This window comes from Saccostrea cucullata, unplaced genomic scaffold (assembly GCF_032062105.1).
Source record: "Saccostrea cucullata isolate Sc308-1 unplaced genomic scaffold, CSIRO_AGI_Scuc_v1 ctg501, whole genome shotgun sequence".
Taxonomy (NCBI): Eukaryota; Metazoa; Mollusca; class Bivalvia; order Ostreida; family Ostreidae; genus Saccostrea; species Saccostrea cuccullata.
In genome coordinates, this window is record NW_026935502.1 from 93,179 (window position 1) to 111,157 (window position 17,979).

At 35.0% G+C, this 17,979-nt stretch overlaps 1 protein-coding gene across 2 annotated transcripts; it reads right to left on the reverse strand.

The window, feature by feature from the left end:
* Positions 1 to 554: 554 nt before the first annotated feature.
* On the reverse strand, positions 555 to 17,829 carry LOC134243021 (N-acetylgalactosamine kinase-like). 2 transcript variants are annotated; one of them, XM_062725228.1, is made up of 9 exons: positions 17,758 to 17,829; positions 12,323 to 12,411; positions 11,769 to 11,895; positions 11,248 to 11,488; positions 10,848 to 10,946; positions 10,481 to 10,633; positions 9,874 to 10,084; positions 9,504 to 9,705; positions 555 to 996 (listed from the first exon to the last, which is right to left on the reverse strand). In XM_062725228.1, exons 1-9 carry the CDS (start codon positions 17,808 to 17,810, stop codon positions 783 to 785), a joined length of 1,389 nt encoding a protein of 462 aa, XP_062581212.1. In that variant the 5' UTR covers positions 17,811 to 17,829; the 3' UTR covers positions 555 to 782. The 2 variants fall into 2 exon arrangements, with proteins under 2 accessions (XP_062581212.1, XP_062581213.1); XM_062725229.1 differs by lacking the exon at positions 555 to 996 and adding an exon at positions 5,054 to 5,151.
* Positions 17,830 to 17,979: the final 150 nt, after the last annotated feature.

Consider the following 17,979-nt stretch of genomic DNA (forward strand, 5'->3'; position numbering starts at 1 on the left):
GTTGAAGTTTCTCAATTGCAAGTCAAACTCCAAGGTCAATTTTTAGTCAAAATTGTTGATCTTGTCACAAGGAATACACTTGTGATATGTGAGAACTCTAGTACTAACGATTCAAGTTATGGCCAAGGTTAAAGTTTTTTAAAAGTGGGTCAAACTCTAAGGTCAAATATTATTAAACCCATTAAAAGGTCTTGTCACAGCAAATACACATGTGAAATATGAGAGCACTAGCACCAACTAATGAAAAGTTATGACCAAGCTTAAAGCTTAGAATTTTTTGGTAAAAGTGGGGTCAAACTCCAAGGTCAAGGTAACGAGGTCAAATTTGTTGGTACCTGAAGAAAGGTCTTATTATATGAAATATGAAAGCCAAAGCCCCATCCACTTAAAAGTTAAGGGCAAGGTTAAAGTTTTTGCAGACAAATAGACAGACAGGACTAAATTAAACTATATATACTGGTACCCACAAATTGATTCCAGGGGCATAAAAAGTGTACTGTTACATAAAATATACAGACTTTAATGCAATTAAATTCACAACACTATAATCCAGATGAAATGGAATACACTTTATTGAGACATATAAGAAGTGATATTTTGGATGCTATATCCCTTGGTAGTGAAACCCATACATGTAATTACAAATTTACAGAAACAAAAATAATAACACAGACCAATTTTGTATGAATTATGTGTTCAAATGTACACAGGTATATGGCAATTAATCTATGGCACCATATTCAATATAACAGCTACTTTTAATCTTGTATCAATTATTTTCATCAAGCAATGTTAGGTAAGTAAATCTGGGCCCCTGATCCTGGCTGTGTGGCAAATAAAGATTTTCCAACCATTGACGCTTTTGATGGATTTTTGTCATAGAAGTTTTTCTTGACTTTGACCAAAAAGTCCATCACATGATTGGTTGGAACCATGGAAACTGCACAGCCTCCCCAGCCTGCTCCTGTCAGTCGAGATCCTAGAGCACCAGCCTCCCTGTAAATAAAAAAATAACCATGTAGTCCAAATCCTAGAGCACCAGCTTCCCTATAAAAGAAAATAACAATGTCAGTCCAAATCCTAGAGCACCAGCTTCCCTATAAAAGAAAATAACAATGTCAGTCCAAATCCTAGAGCAAATGCCTCCCTGTAAAAGATAATAACAATGTCATTCCAGATACTAGAGCACACGCCCCTGTAAAAGATAATAACAATGTCAGTCCAGATACTAGAGCACCCGCCCCTGTAAAAGATAATAATAATGTCAGTCCAGATACTAGAGCACCCGCCCCTGTAAAAGATAATAATAATGTCAGTCCAGATACTAGAGCACCCGCCCCTGTAAAAGATAATAACAATGTCAGTCCAGATACTAGAGCACCCGCCCCTGTAAAAGATAATAACAATGTCAGTCCAGATACTAGAGAACCCGCCCCTGTAAAAGATAATAACAATGTCAGTCCAGATACTAGAGCACACGCCCCTGTAAAAGATAATAATAATGTCATTCCAGATACTAGAGAACCCGCCCCTGTAAAAGATAATAATAATGTCAGTCCAGATACTAGAGCACCCGCCCCTGTAAAAGATAATAACAATGTCAGTCCAGATACTAGAGCACCCGCCCCGGTAAAAGATAATAACAATGTCAGTCCAGATACTAGAGCACCCGCCCCTGTAAAAGATAATAATAATGTCAGTCCAGATACTAGAGAACCCGCCCCTGTAAAAGATAATAACAATGTCAGTCCAGATACTAGAGCACCCGCCCCTGTAAAAGATAATAACAATGTCATTCCAGATACTAGAGCACACGCCCCTGTAAAAGATAATAACAATGTCAGTCCAGATACTAGAGCACCCGCCCCTGTAAAAGATAATAATAATGTCAGTCCAGATACTAGAGCACCCGCCCCTGTAAAAGATAATAATAATGTCAGTCCAGATACTAGAGCACCCGCCCCTGTAAAAGATAATAACAATGTCAGTCCAGATACTAGAGCACCCGCCCCTGTAAAAGATAATAACAATGTCAGTCCAGATACTAGAGAACCCGCCCCTGTAAAAGATAATAACAATGTCAGTCCAGATACTAGAGCACACGCCCCTGTAAAAGATAATAATAATGTCATTCCAGATACTAGAGAACCCGCCCCTGTAAAAGATAATAATAATGTCAGTCCAGATACTAGAGCACCCGCCCCTGTAAAAGATAATAACAATGTCAGTCCAGATACTAGAGCACCCGCCCCTGTAAAAGATAATAACAATGTCAGTCCAGATACTAGAGCACCCACCCCTGTAAAAGATAATAATAATGTCAGTCCAGATACTAGAGAACCCGCCCCTGTAAAAGATAATAACAATGTCAGTCCAGATACTAGAGCACCCGCCCCTGTAAAAGATAATAACAATGTCATTCCAGATACTAGAGCACCCGCCCCTGTAAAAGATAATAACAATGTCAGTCAAAGTCCTAAAGCAAATGCCTCACGGTAAAAGATAATAACAATGTCATTCCAGATACTAGAGCACCCGCCCCTGTAAAAGAAAATAACAATGTCAGTCTAGATCCTAGAGCTCCAGCCTCCCTGTAAAAGATAATTACAATGTCAGTCTAGATCCTAGACCACTGTAAAAGATAATAACAATGTCAGTCCAGATCCTAGAGCAAATGCCTCCCTGTAAAAGAAAATAACAATGTCAGTCCAGATCCTAGAGAACTATCCTCCCTGTAAAAGATAATGAAAGAAAAAGTGAGCAAGCTCACATACCCCACGCTCCCCCAAAACTCAAGTGCTGAAAATCCCAGAAAAAATGAAAGAATCGGAATTTCCCGGTAATATGCACATCTACAAATTGTGTCCTAAATATCTGCAAAGTTTGATGGAATTCTGTGCAGCGGTTTATGAGGAGTTGCACTGACAAACTGTTAATCACTATATTCAAGATATCCCCAAAAATCTAAGTTGTAAAGTGCCAAATTCCCAGAAAAATAAAGAATTCGGAATTTCCTGGTAAAATGCACATCTATACATTGTGTCCTAAATATCTGCAAAGTCTGACGAAATTCTGTGCATTGGTTTATGAGGGGTCGCGCTGACAAAATGTTCATCTGTATATTCAAGGTATGGCCGAAAATCTAATTTGAAAAGTGCCAAAATTCCCAGAAAAATAAAGGAATCGGAATTTCTGGTAATATGCACATCTACACACTGTGTCCTAAATATCTCCAAAGTTTGACGAAAATCTGTGCAGCGGTTTATGAGGAGTTGCGCTGACAAAATGTTCATCTTTATATTCAAGGTATGGCCGAAAATCTAAGTTGAAAAGTGTGGAAATTCTAGGAAAAAATGAAGTTATCGGAATTTCCCGGTAATATGCACATCTACAAATTGTGTCCTAAATATCTGCAAAGTTTGATGGAATTCTGTGCAGCGGTTTATGAGGAGTTGCGCTGACAATCTGTTAATCACTATATTCAAGATATCCCCAAAAATCTAAGTTGTAATGTGCCAAATTCCCAGAAAAATAAAGAATTCGGAATTTCCTGGTAAAATGCACATCTATACATTGTGTCCTAAATATCTGCAAAGTCTGACAAAATTCTGTGCAGCGGTTTATGAGGGGTCGCGCTGACAAAATGTTCATCTCTATATTCAAGGTATGGCCAAAAATCTAATTTGAAAAGTGCCAAAATTCCCAGAAAAATAAAGCCATCGGAATTTCTGGTAATATGCACATCTACACACTGTGTCCTAAATATCTCCAAAGTTTGACGAAAATCTGTGCAGCGGTTTATGAGGAGTTGCACTGACAAAATGTTCATCTTTATATTCAAGGTATGGCCAAAAACCTAAGTTTTTAGTGTGGAAATTCCAAGAAAAAATAAATGAATCGGAATTTCCTGGTAATATGCACATTTACGACTACATATTGTGTCCTTAATATCTGCAAAGTTTGACGAAATTCTTTGCAGTGGTTTATGAGTTTCGCTGACAAACTGTTCATCTCTATATAAAAGGTATGGCCAAAAACCGAAGTTTTTAGTGCGGAAATTCCTGGAAAAAATAAATGAATCGAAATTTCCTGGTAATATGCACATCTACATATTGTGTCCTTAATATCTGCAGTCTGATGAAATTCTGTGCAGCAGTTTATGAGGAGTTGCACTGACAAACTGTTCATCTCTATATTCAAGGTATGGCCAAATGCCTAAGTTAAAAAGTGCGGAAATCCCCGGAAAAAATAACGGAATCGGAATTTCCTGGTAATATGCACATCTACACATTGTGTCCTCAATACCTGCAAAGTTTGACGAAATTCTGTGCAGTAGTTTATGAGGAGTTGCGCTGACAAAAAAAAACAGGACTGACTGACTGACTGACTGACACTCTGACTGACACTCTGATGGACGGGTCGAAAACATTATACCTCACGCAACTAGTTGCGTGGGGTATAATAACAATGTCGGTCCAGATCCTAGAGCACCTGCTCCCTGTAAAAGGTAATAACAATGTCAAGTCTAGATTCTAGAGAGAACTATTCTCCCTGTAAAAGATAATAACAATGTCAGTCCAAATGCTAGAGCAAATGCCTCCCTGTAAAAGATAATAACAATGTCAGTCTAGATCCTAGAGAACTATCCTCCTTATAAAAGATAATAACAATGTCAGTCCAGATCCTAGAGAACTATCCTCCCTATGAAAGATAATAACAATGTCAGTCTAGATCCTACAGCACCTGCCTCCCTGTAAAAGATAATAACAATGTCAGTCCAGATCCTAGAGAACTATCCTCCCTATAAAAGATAATAACAATGTCAGTCCAGATCCTAGAGAACTATCCTCCATATAAAAGATAATAACAATGTCAGTCCAGATCCTAGAGCAACAGCTTCCCTGTAAAAGATTATAACAATGTCAGTCTAGATCCTAGAGAACTATCCTCCCTATAAAAGGTAATAACAATGTCAATCTAGATCCTACAGCACCTGCCTCCCTGTAAAAGATAATAACCATGTCAGTCCAGATCCTAGAGAACTATCCTCCCTATGAAAGATAATAACAATGTCAGTCCAGATCCTAGAGAACTATCCTCCCTATAAAAGATAATAACAATGTCAGTCTAGATCCTAGAGCACCTGCCTCCCTATAAAAGGTAATAACATTGTCAATCTAGTTCCTAGAGCTCCAGCTTCCCTGTAAAAGATAATAACAATGTCAGTCCAGATCCTAGAGCACCTGCTCCCTATAAAAGATAATAACAATGTCATTCTAGATCCTAGAGAACTACCCTCCCTGTAAAAGATAATAACAATGTCAGTCCAAATCCTAGAGCTCCAGCCTCCCTGTAAAAGATACTAACAATGTCAGTCCAGATCCTAGAGAACTATCCTCCCTATAAAAGATAATAACAATGTCAGTCCAGATCTTAGAGAACTATCCTCCCTATAAAAGATAATAACAATGTCAGTCTAGATCCTACAGCACCTGCCTCCCTGTAAAAGATAATAACAATGTCAGTCCAGATCCTAGAGAACTATCCTCCCTATAAAAGATAATAACAATGTCAATCTAGATCCAAGAGAACTATCCTCCTTTTAAAAGATAATAACAATGTCAGTCCAGATCCTAGAGAACTATCCTCCCTATAAAAGATAATAACAATGTCAGTCTAGATCCAAGAGAACTATCCTCCCTATAAAAGATAATAACAATGTCAGTCCAGATCCTAGAGAACTATCCTCCCTATAAAAGATAATAACAATGTCAGTCCAGATCCTAGAGAACTATCCTCCCTATGAAAATAATAACAATGTCGGTCCAGATCCTACAGCTCCAGTCTCCCTATAAAAGATAATAACAATGTCAGTCCAGATCCTAGAGAACTATCCTCCCTATGAAAGATAATAACAATGTCAGTCCAGATCCTAGAGAACTATCCTCCCTATGAAAGATAATAACAATGTCAGTCCAGATCCTAGAGAACTATCCTCCCTATAAAAGATAATAACAATGTCAGTCCAGATCCAAGAGAACTATCCTCCCTATAAAAGATAATAACAATGTCAGTCCAGATCCAAGAGAACTATCCTCCCTATAAAAGATAATAACAATGTCAGTCTAGATCCTACAGCACCTGCCTCCCTGTAAAAGATGATAACAATGTCAGTCCACATACTAGAGCACATCCTGTAAAAGATATTAACAATGTCAGTCCAGATCCAAGAGAACTATCCTCCCTGTAAAAGATAATAACAATGTCAATCTAGATCCTACAGCACCTGACTCCCTATAAAAGATAATAACAATGTCAGTCTAGATCCAAGAGAACTATCCTCCTTATAAAAGATAATAACAATGTCAGTCCAGATTCTAGAGAACTATCCTCCCTATGAAAGATAATAACAATGTCAATCTAGATCCTCCAGCACCTGACTCCCTATAAAAGATAATAACAATGTCAGTCTAGATCCAAGAGAACTATCCTCCTTATAAAAGATAATAACAATGTCAGTCCAGATCCTAGAGAACTATCCTCCCTATGAAAGATAATAACAATGTCAGTCCAGATCCTAGAGAACTATCCTCCCTATGAAAGATAATAACAATGTCAGTCCAGATTCAAGAGAACTATCCTCCTTATAAAAGATAATAACAATGTCAGTCCAGATCCTAGAGAACTATCCTCCCTATGAAAGATAATAACAATGTCAGTCCAGATCCTAGAGAACTATCCTCCCTATAAAAGATAATAACAATGTCAGTCTAGATCCTACAGCACCTGCCTCCCTGTAAAAGATAATAACAATGTCAGTCCAGATCCTAGAGAACTATCCTCCCTATAAAAGATAATAACAATGTCAATCTAGATCCAAGAGAACTATCCTCCTTTTAAAAGATAATAACAATGTCTCCAGCCTCCCTATAAAAGATAATAACAATGTCAGTCCAAGAGATCCTATAAAAGATAATAACAATGTCAGTCCAGATCCTAGAACTATCCTCCCTATAAAAGATAATAACAATGTCAGTCCAGATCCTAGAGAACTATCCTCCCTATGAAAATAATAACAATGTCGGTCCAGATCCTACAGCTCCAGTCTCCCTATAAAAGATAATAACAATGTCAGAACTATCCTCCCTATAAAAGATAATCCAGATCCAAGAGAACTATCCTCCCTATAAAAGATAATAACAATGTCAGTCCAGATCCTAGAGAACTATCCTCCCTATAAAAGATAATAACAATGTCAGTCCAGATCCTAGAGAACTATCCTCCCTATAAAAGATAATAACAATGTCAGTCTAGATCCAAGAGAACTATCCTCCCTTTAAAAGATAATAACCCTGTCAGTCCAGATCCTAGAGAACTATCCTCCCTATAAAAGATAATAACAATGTTCCCAAGAGAACTATCCTCCCTATAAAAGATAATAACAATGTCAGTCCAGATCCTAAAAGAGAACTATCCTCCCTATAAAAGATAATAACAATGTCAGTCCAGATCCTAGAGAACTATCCTCCCTATGAAAGATAATAACAATGTCAGTCCAGATCCAAGAGAACTATCCTCCTTATAAAAGATAATAACCAGTCCAGATCAAGAGAACTATCCTCCCTATAAAAGATAATAACAATGTCAGTCCAGATCCTAGAGAACTATCCTCCCTATAAAAGATAATAACAATGTCAGTCTAGATCCAAGAGAACTATCCTCCCTGTAAAAGATAATAACAATGTCAATCTAGATCCTACAGCACCTGCCTCCCTGTAAAAGATAATAACAATGTCAGTCCAGATCAATAGAGAACTATCCTCCCTATAAAAGATAATAACAATGTCAGTCTAGATCCTATAAAAGATAATAACAAGCACCTGCCTCCCTGTAAAAGATAATAACAATGTCAGTCCAGATCCTAGAGAACTATCCTCCCTATAAAAGATAATAACAATGTCAGTTAGATCTTAGAGAACTATCCTCCCTATAAAAGATAATAACAATGTCAGTCCAGATCCTAGAGAACTATCCTCCCTATAAAAGATAATAACAATGTCAGTCTAGATCCAAGAGAACTATCCTCCCTATAAAAGATAATAACAATGTCAGTCCAGATCCTAGAGAACTATCCTCCCTATGAAAAGATAATAACAATGTCATCCTCCCTATAAAAGATAATAACACTGTCAGTCTAGATCCTAGAGAACTTGCCTCCCTTTAAAAGATAATAACAATGTCAGTCCAGATCCTAGAGAACTATCCTCCCTATAAAAGATAATAACAATGTCAGTCTAGATCCTACAGCACCTGCCTCCCTATAAAAGATAATAACAATGTCAGTCCAGATCCTAGAGCACCTATAAAAGATAATAACAATGTCTCCCTACAGTAAAAGATAATAACAATGTCAGTCCACATACTAGAGCACATCCTGTAAAAGATAATAACAATGTCAGTCCAGATCCAAGAGAACTATCCTCCCACATACTAATAAAAGATAATAAAAGATAATAACAATGATAACAATGTCAGTCCACATACTAGAGCACATCCTGTAAAACAGCACCAAGAGAACTACTCCCTATAAAAGATATGTCAATCTATAACAATGTCAGATAATAACAATAGATCCAAGAGAACTATCCTCCTTATAAAAGATAATAACAATGTCAGTCCAGATCCTAGAGAACTATCCTCCCTATGAAAGATAATAACAATGTCAGTCCAGATCCTAGAGAACTATCCTCCCTATGAAAGATAATAACAATGTCAGTCCAGATTCAAGAGAACTATCCTCCCTATAAAAGATAATAACAATGTCAGTCTAGATCCTACAGCACCTGCCTCTCTGTAAAAGATAATAACAATGTCAGTCCAGATCCTAGAGAACTATCCTCCCTATAAAAGATAATAACAATGTCAATCTAGATCTTAGAGAACTATCCTCCCTATAAAAGATAATAACAATGTCAGTTCCAGATCCTAGAGAACTATCCTCCCTATAAAAGATAATAACAATGTCAGTTCCAGATCCTAGAGAACTATCCTCCCTATAAAAGATAATAACAATGTCAGTCCAGATTCTAGAGCTCCAGCTTCCCTGTAAAAGATAATAACAATGTCAGTCTAGATCCTACAGCACCTGCCTCCCTATAAAAGATAATAACAATGTCAATCTAGATCCTAGAGAACTATCCTCCCTATAAAAGATAATAACAATGTCAGTCCAGATCCTAGAGAACTATCCTCCCTGTAAAAGATAACAATGTCAATCTAGATCCTAGAGAACTATCCTCCCTGTAAAAGATAACAATGTCAGTTTAGATCCTAGAGCACCTGTCTCCCTGTCATTCATAAAAATTAGCTAAACCAACAGAAATCATGATTTTTAATGATATTCTAAATCATTTTGTACTCTCTGGCTTCTGTTGGTGGTTAGGGCCAAGTTTACAACAACAACTTGTAAAAAAACAAACCTGTCATCTTTGTTATGAACTTACAAGCAAATATTGACGAGGTTGTCCAGGTCAGTGCAGCTGCACTCATACATATCCCTACAACTGGTGTGGCTTTCATTCATCAGTTTCCCGAGTTTCTGTGAAGCTTGAGGGTCTGCCTCTTCACAGATATGTTTAAAGGACAAGACCCTCCCAGCCTCAGAGAAGACATGAGTGGCTCGCTGAAACAGCTTGAAAGATTGCACTGCAAATAGAAGAAGTTTACTTAGTATGTATTAACTCATTGTGTAAGGTAAATATCCTTCTTATCAGAATTAAGTTAAATGTGTTTTTTACATTCTTTTATATAGAACTAATTAATATTTCCAAAAACTGTAGATTAATTTCCCCACTGGGACAGTGATGATCAGACCTTGGGCAGTCCTAGCACTAAGGATATTGCTGACAAAGTCCTCCTCCTTCATGTCCAGAATCTGACAGATTTCTGAGCGAGTGTATGGTTCCTTGTGAAGGACCTCCTTTACAAGTTTTACTGCCTGAGGAAGGCTTATATTCAGGGCTTTCTGTACGTCTCCTAGACGCTGAAAATCAGCCCATTGAAGACCTTTCTGTTTGGCTAGAATCTGATAAAATACACAATCTTAGAAACAGACAAATGGCATGTTTGCATATAAAACATATGATTGTATAATATTTTTTGTGATAAATTTCAATAAAACAGTTGATTCCATCAATTCAAGTATGTAAAAAATTTCTTTGTCTCAATTTTCATGTGAAAATAAATTTCTTTGTCTCAATTTTTATGTGAAAATAAAACTATAAATACATGTATGTGATTTCAAAAGTCTTGCATTTATTTTTTCTGTCTAAATACAATATTTTACCAACAGCAAGTTTTGTAAAATATCTATTATTTTATCTTTGTTTTTTTTTAAGTAGTGTTATTAGTCTACTAAATAAATTCTGTTTAACTGCATTTTTTGACAATGGAGGGGTGTACAATTTCACTTCCTCCATACCTGAGTGGCAATTCTGCACTCTACGACCCTGGTGTTGAATTCTGATGATGATGCCTTATTTTTCTCTACACAGCTGTTTGAGATCACAAATGAAATTCCATCAGGCAGGTAGACGTCTGTTGCCTTCAGTGGGTTGAAATCAATCAATTTTGCCTGTAAAATGATTGTATGATTTTAGAACCTGATCTGAAATTGATCAAACTGAAGCAGAAAATACATGTATACAAAAGTTTATGATTAATGCAAGGATTAGGTCACCATGTTGACTTGGGTAACCTAAAACATTGTGTAAATCATATTTGGTTGGAAAGCATATACATGTAGATATCTTTGTATAAAGCACTGTTCTAAAAAATTGTTTTCTTACTGTTCCTTTGTGAGCCATAAATGATATTGCCTGATCCATGCCACCTCCCTGTGTTCCAATATAACGCTCACATTTAGCACACATATCTGCCAACTCTTTCTGAAAACAATCAAACAGTGGTGTTCTTGTACTTTATTTATGTTTGTATGAAAAAAGAAGTTAATTATTATTATAAATAAAATATGAAGATCACAGGAGTCAGAATATCTGAAAGAGGGCAAATAAGTTATGATAAATTCTACCTATAAACAAAATATATTTCAATTACTTACAAGTATTTCTTTACAAATTATTTGCAAAAATACTCTAATGCCAGCCATCATACATAAAAATAATTATACATGTATACTTGGAAATAGTGTTTCTTGCTTTACATTCTAGAGGTCAAAGTTTCTGACACCTTTGGCAGACTTTTCCCGTTGGCATACATTGTAACCAGGGCAGCACAACAAACAAGAGCGCTGGAGCTGGAGAGGCCAGAACTTGGGGGGACTGTCCCATCCACCATACACTTCATTCCCCGGGGTGGGGAGGAGAGCTTAAGGTGCTCTGTCATTCCCAGAAATCCACACTGGAAGTAGTCCTGCCACTGAGGTTTATCCTTGTTAATGTTCACATTGTTGACAGTAAATACAAAGTCACTACAATTTAATAAAAAAAATTATGAAAAACAACTTTTTCTTATATGCATGCAATATTAAGATACCATAATGTTATCTTCAAAGAGTGGTAATTTGAAATGAATTTTTGTTGCAGTGCTAAAAATAAATTTGCTTGTTAAACAGAATTGTACATGGAAATAAGATGAAAAAAACTTATCACTAAGATTGATCCAATTTGTGAACATAATAACATTTAAAAAATTTAAAAAATAAAAAGTAATCTTTGAGCTTTTCTCCATCTTCTTTTAGATTAACATACTTATATAATTCACTCTTCATATTTGTTAATAAAACATCTTGAGATTCTGTTGTAGCCACAGCAATAACAACATCCTGTTCTATCGCCATAGGCAACACCGAGTAACCACAGTAATCAATGTGTTCACCTAAAATAAATCAGTAAAAATGTTAATGTTATCAAATGACTACTTGGACAGAACATCGACACTGAACTAATACAATTCTGGACAGCTAAAACACTTGTAGAATATGCCTGACATTCCATTTCTTTCGACACAAAACACAAAAAATGTTTGTACACTGTACATGTATACAATGTAGATTTATAAAAGAGTAAATAAATCAAAAATTCTATAAGATGTACTTTATACTATGACTTAAATCATAATTCATCACAAAAAATAACAATATGACTTTCAAGTGAATGGTGTGACATGACATAATACTCTAAACATTTTGTAACTAGCAAAAGTATGTAAGACAATCTTGAATACAAAGGTTAATGAACTTTAAGCAACACTTGAACTTCAGAATGGCTTAATTAGGTAAACAATGTCTTATTAAAAGATTTACCAATTAAATTGACCCTTCCTGGGGCTCTTCCATAGAAGTTTGGTTCACAATCAAACTTTTCTTTGAACTTTTCAGTCAACTTCTTTAACCTGTAAAAATATTAATTAAAATATGTTTTAAAAAATTTAATACCCTGATGAGCCATTCCATTCTCCATTGTCAGATGATTAAACTGGTCTTATTATATTTCTGAAGAGAAAAGAAATACTAATAGAACCAAGGAAAGACTATCAGTATTTATCTTAAAACAAAAACTATCAAATACTCCAAAACTACACAAGGCAATAATCTTGGACATAGATCATTAATTTATTTAAATCAGAGTAAGATATAAAACATAACTGTGAATGTTTCCTAAGATCAATTAATTCTTTGTTTAATGTTACATGGGTGTGTTAAGGTTTAAGAGAAATCCACATTTTGAAAAAGAAAAAGAAACTAGAAACGATCTCGTTGCGAGCAACGAGAGGTCTTCCGTCCGATTCTGGAAAATATTCCACGTAAAATTGAGCTAAAATGTGGATAAAAAAAATTTGACACATGGGCGATTGAACCTGGGTGACCAGTGTGAAAATCCAACCAGCTATCCATTACGCTATTTGGAGTTCTTCTCTGAATTTACTTGTTTATACTTCTAAACAGTACACCAGTCTAAGAAAAATGAAAAGTGGGTCACTATTCATAATTTTGCGAAAGACGCCCAGGTAAATATTCACGTCTTTTCTTTGTAGTCTTCTTTTAGATAGGTGTGATTGCTTCAAAGAAATTTAAAAAAAATAAAAAGTTCTTATCGCCTATATTTTATTTCGAGATTTAGAAAGTATATTTAACACATTGTACACATTATATATCGTATCTAGCCAAGTAACACTAAAGCAGTGAAACGGTGATTAAGTTTGAGTTTGACACAGAATTGCAACATAACTACTACGTGACAATCCAAGTAGTTTGTTACATTACATTTATCCTTATGTTAGATTTGTTTAAGCAAACGCTCGGCTGCCTCTATAAACCCCGACTTGCGAAATGGCGGAGTTGACAGAGACAGCTGCCATTTTGGACACGCTTCAGACTCTTAAATGTTAATATCTAGAGTTGAGATTTACCAGTATTTAAACAAATTTTATATTTAGCTTTTTAAGAAGGGTCTCTATTAGCATTCGAAAAAGAAATGAAAAATCTTGAAAAACGAAAAAGTTAGAAAATACATTTTTTTTAATTCGCTTGCCGTTACGACCGGAAGTACTGACGACGAACAAAAGGTCGCGTCCTGGATAGTGAATATTACGATCTATAATCCCTGAAAGTTTCACATTTATATCTTCTACCGTTCTTGAGATTAACTGTGGACAAAATGTCATTTTATATTCAAAAAATGTCCCGTAACTTGGCACCAGAAGAGAATTTTCAAAAAATCTCTCGGAAAAAATAACTTCAGATAACAACACATAATTTTTGTAAATTTTATGAAAATCCACCCAGTAGTCTTCGAGAAATTGCGTGCACAAAATTTGGTGTATGGAAAAATAATAATAATAAGAAGAAACAATAGAATCACTATAAGGTCTTCCGTGAAGACGGAAGACCTTAATTAGTATTTTTATGCCCCCATAATTGAAGATTCAGGGGTATATTGTTTTTGTCATGTCAGTCTTTCTATCTGTCTGTCTTTCTGTATGTCTGTCTGTCAGAGTCCGTTTGTCTGCAAAAACTTTAACCTTGCTGATAACTTTAAATTGAGTGGAGCTATGACTTTCATATTTTACCGGGTACATGTTTATTTCTTATGACAAGACCTTTCTTTGGGTACCACCAAATTTGACCTTTTGACCTTGAAGTTTGACACAATTTACAAAAAAATTTTAAACTTCAAATTAACTTTTGAATGGTGAATACCAGGATTTTCATACTTCAAATATGTATTCTTCGTGGAAAGACCTTTCATTGGTTACCAACAACTTTGACCTTTTGACCTTGACATTGGATATTTACGTACTTTTAAAAAACTTCAACCTCAGCCATAACTTTTGATTCGTAAGGGCCAAGGGCATTCAGACTTCACAAATATAATCCTTGTGAGAAAACCTTACATTGGATACTAAGAACTTTGACCCTTTGTCCTTGACCTTGGAGTAAGATCTGCTTTATAAAACAAACCTTAAGCATAACTCTAGGTTTGAGTTAGGGCTTTCATACTTCACATATATATTTAATCCTTGTGACAAGACCTTTCACTGGATACCAACAACTTTGACCCTTTGACCTTGGAGCTTGACCTACTTTTTAAAAACTTTAACCTTGACCCTAACTTTTGAATGGTCATGGCTAGGGCTTTCATACTTCACATATGTAATCCTTGTGAAAAGACATTTCTGTAGAAACCAACAACTTTGACCCTTTGGGCTTTGTCCTTGACACTGGAGTTTGACCTACCTTTCAAAAACTTATCTTTGGCCATAACTTTTGAACAGAGCTAGTGCTTTCATATTTCACAACTGTATTTCTTGTGAGAAGACCTTACTTTGAGTATCAATATGTTTTTATCCTGTGACCTTGACCTTAAAGTTTGACCTTTAAAAACATGTTATCTTTAATTAACTTTTGATTGAGAAGAGAAAGGGCTTTCATATTTCACCTGTACTTATATCAAGATGTTTCCAAGTATGCTCTGATTATTGACCCCTTGACCTTCATATTTGACCTAATTTCCAAAATTTTTAATTCTGGTGATTACTTTTGAATGACATATGATTGGGCATTCATACTTGACACAATATGGTAAATAATTGATGGCATATCCCACCAACTAAAACATCAAAAGCGATGGACCACAAGTCTTTGAATTTGCTTGTTCAAAGTTTTGATTTAATTTTGTCCATGCTGTACCGTTATCGTCAGTCCATTGCCTAGAAAATTATTGCATGTTGGAAATTTCTTGAAGATAATTTTAAGAAAAAGTTTGGATCTGACATTAAATTATTTTGACTAAAAATTGAAATCACCAATGAAGTTGATTAATTGATTGATTGATTTTATATTGTTTAACGTCCCTCTCAAGAATTTTTCACTCATGTGGAGACCTACTACCACATGGGGCCTCGGTTTGTACGGTCTCATCCGAAGGACCTGTCTCCAAGTCCCACAAAGTGATTCAAACCCACGACATATGGATCAACTCCTTACTTTGTGTCTCTAGAGCAGATGCTCTTACCACTGCACCATGTGGCTAATGAAGTTGAAAATGTTATCCTTACTCCAAATCCATTTATATTGAAAGAAGAGGTTCACTTACTTCAAAGAAATCTAGAGAGGTCATAGACCATACTAAACTTGTTATCTCTAGATTTTTCATGTAATTCTGGTCGATTATATCACAAGAGGAATCGGCAGATGATAGAACGAAGTTATTCAATCATTTTTGATTCTAGATCTCACTTGAAAACAGTAGGAAAAGTTTATATATTACTTGGTAATTAATATCAACTGTAAACCGAGGCACCCCCTGAAATTTAAGATCCCAACTGCCGTACCTTCACTCTTTTTATATAAAGTAATAAGATATTTTTAAAAATGCTAGGCCCTAATCAGGTCCAGGAAAATCACTATATTTAGCTATATAGCTTAATTTACTTATATAGCTTTATTTACCTATATAATATAGCTTTATTTAGCTATTTTTGTATAAGTTTCTGTTTTATGAAAAGCAGACAAAAGGTCGCATGAAAATTATGGCGGATATTTTTTTTAAAAGGTTTGATAAAAACAACTTAGGGCACATACATGCCAACTTTTGAAAATTCCCATGGGGGATTTAGCGCGTGACGACAATTTTCAAAGCTTTTAAATTCGCGACATTTTGTCGTGAAATTAAATGATTATGAAATGATCTTTTTTTAAATTTATAATAATGATATTACTTATCAATACAGCTTAAAAATTAATTTAACACAAAAAATAATGTTTTTCTTTCCAAAATTGAAATATTTCTGCTAAAATAGGTGCCTCTTTCACTTAAGAAGGGGTATTTAGATACATATGTAAACAACATTTTTTTCTACCAGAAAACATAATTTAGTGAAAAATTGAAAAGTTTACAACTTTTAGGCCTAAATCATTTTTTCAAAGGCTAAAAAATATGAGGTTTTGATACTGTAAAGTCCTGTTTCTGGAAACATTTTTGAGATTTTTTATATTATATTAGAAATTCTAATTATATATTAAATTTACAGAAATTTATACCACCTATCTAAAAGAAAATTATTTTTTTTTTTAGTCATGAAATTTGTCAGGCTTGATGGTGCCTTGTGGGTATTTCCTTTAGTCATGCACATTACTTTTGGGAGAAGGGAGGGAAAAGAAATTCTAATTGAAATACACTTGATTGTTTCATCTTAATTTTTTCATAATATTTTAATTGGCAACTTAGAAATATTTTTTATTATAGGTAGATAAAATTATCAGCTATGCTTTGTAGTTTTCTACTTTCGTTTTCAAAAAACGATCTCTTTGGATTCCGATTTTATGGTTTAATTAGTATTTTATTGTCTTTAATTTATGTTTTTAATAAAATGACCAACAGTTATCATGTTAATCTATGTGTTTCACCTTGCATACTCCTTAGAACTGACAAGATAATCCCCTAATTGCCCCAAGCTATAAGCTACTCGTACCTGGACAACTGCGTGCGTTCATGGGTGAAGTGATTTCCTGTGGCTAATTAGTAATGAACACCTGGTTAAATAAACAGTGAAACTTATCTGTGTGCATTGAATATACAAGTCTGACATTGTTATCCCGATTGTCAAAATTCAGCGGTAGGGAAACTTTTAAAATCTGAAATTTTAAAGTGATTTTTTTTTTCAAATCGGGAAATTAGGGCAATTTTTCTCTCCCGATCGGGAAGGCGGGATGAAAGGGTAAAATCGGGAGGATCCCGCCTAAATCGGGAAAGTTGGCATGTATGAGGGCACAGATGGCACCGTAAAAACATTGCCTCTTTTAAACACTTTTTAACCAAAAAATGCATCCCTATTGTTTGGATAGCTATCCCTCACTGGACGTGCAATGAGGCATGACTAAGTGTGATTGCCTTGCATTGTGCTGAATTATTATCAATCAATTATCTTGTTGACCAAAACTGCTTTTCTTTGTTAAAGTAGCTGCTTAATCACATATTAACCGTTATACATATCCCCAAACTTTTAGATCTTTGACTGCAATTGCACAAAAGGAGAAACATTTTTAAAAGTGGGTTTTGGGTGAATTGTTTTCAGTCCATTTCAAAGTTGAAAACTAATACTGCCGTATTATGCGACTTTTTGTCTACTTGTCATAAAACAAAAACTTATTCTAAAATAGCTAAATAAAGCTATATTATATAGGTAAATAAAGCTATATAGGTAAATTAAGCTATATAGCTAAATAAGTAATTATACCTTTCAAATCCTTGATCCGTCTGAACGGTAACGACAGGTACTTCGTCCGCCATAATTGTATCATGTGACCAGAAAAAACTTCCGCAAGAGTATTAACACTCCAATCCCGATTCAGCAACTTCTTTACACTTTGTATGATTTTTTTTTTTACTTTTTGATGATGAACAGAAAAACGAATGTTTTATTAAAAAGTAACTTTTTAAGAATTTCAAAAGGAAATAA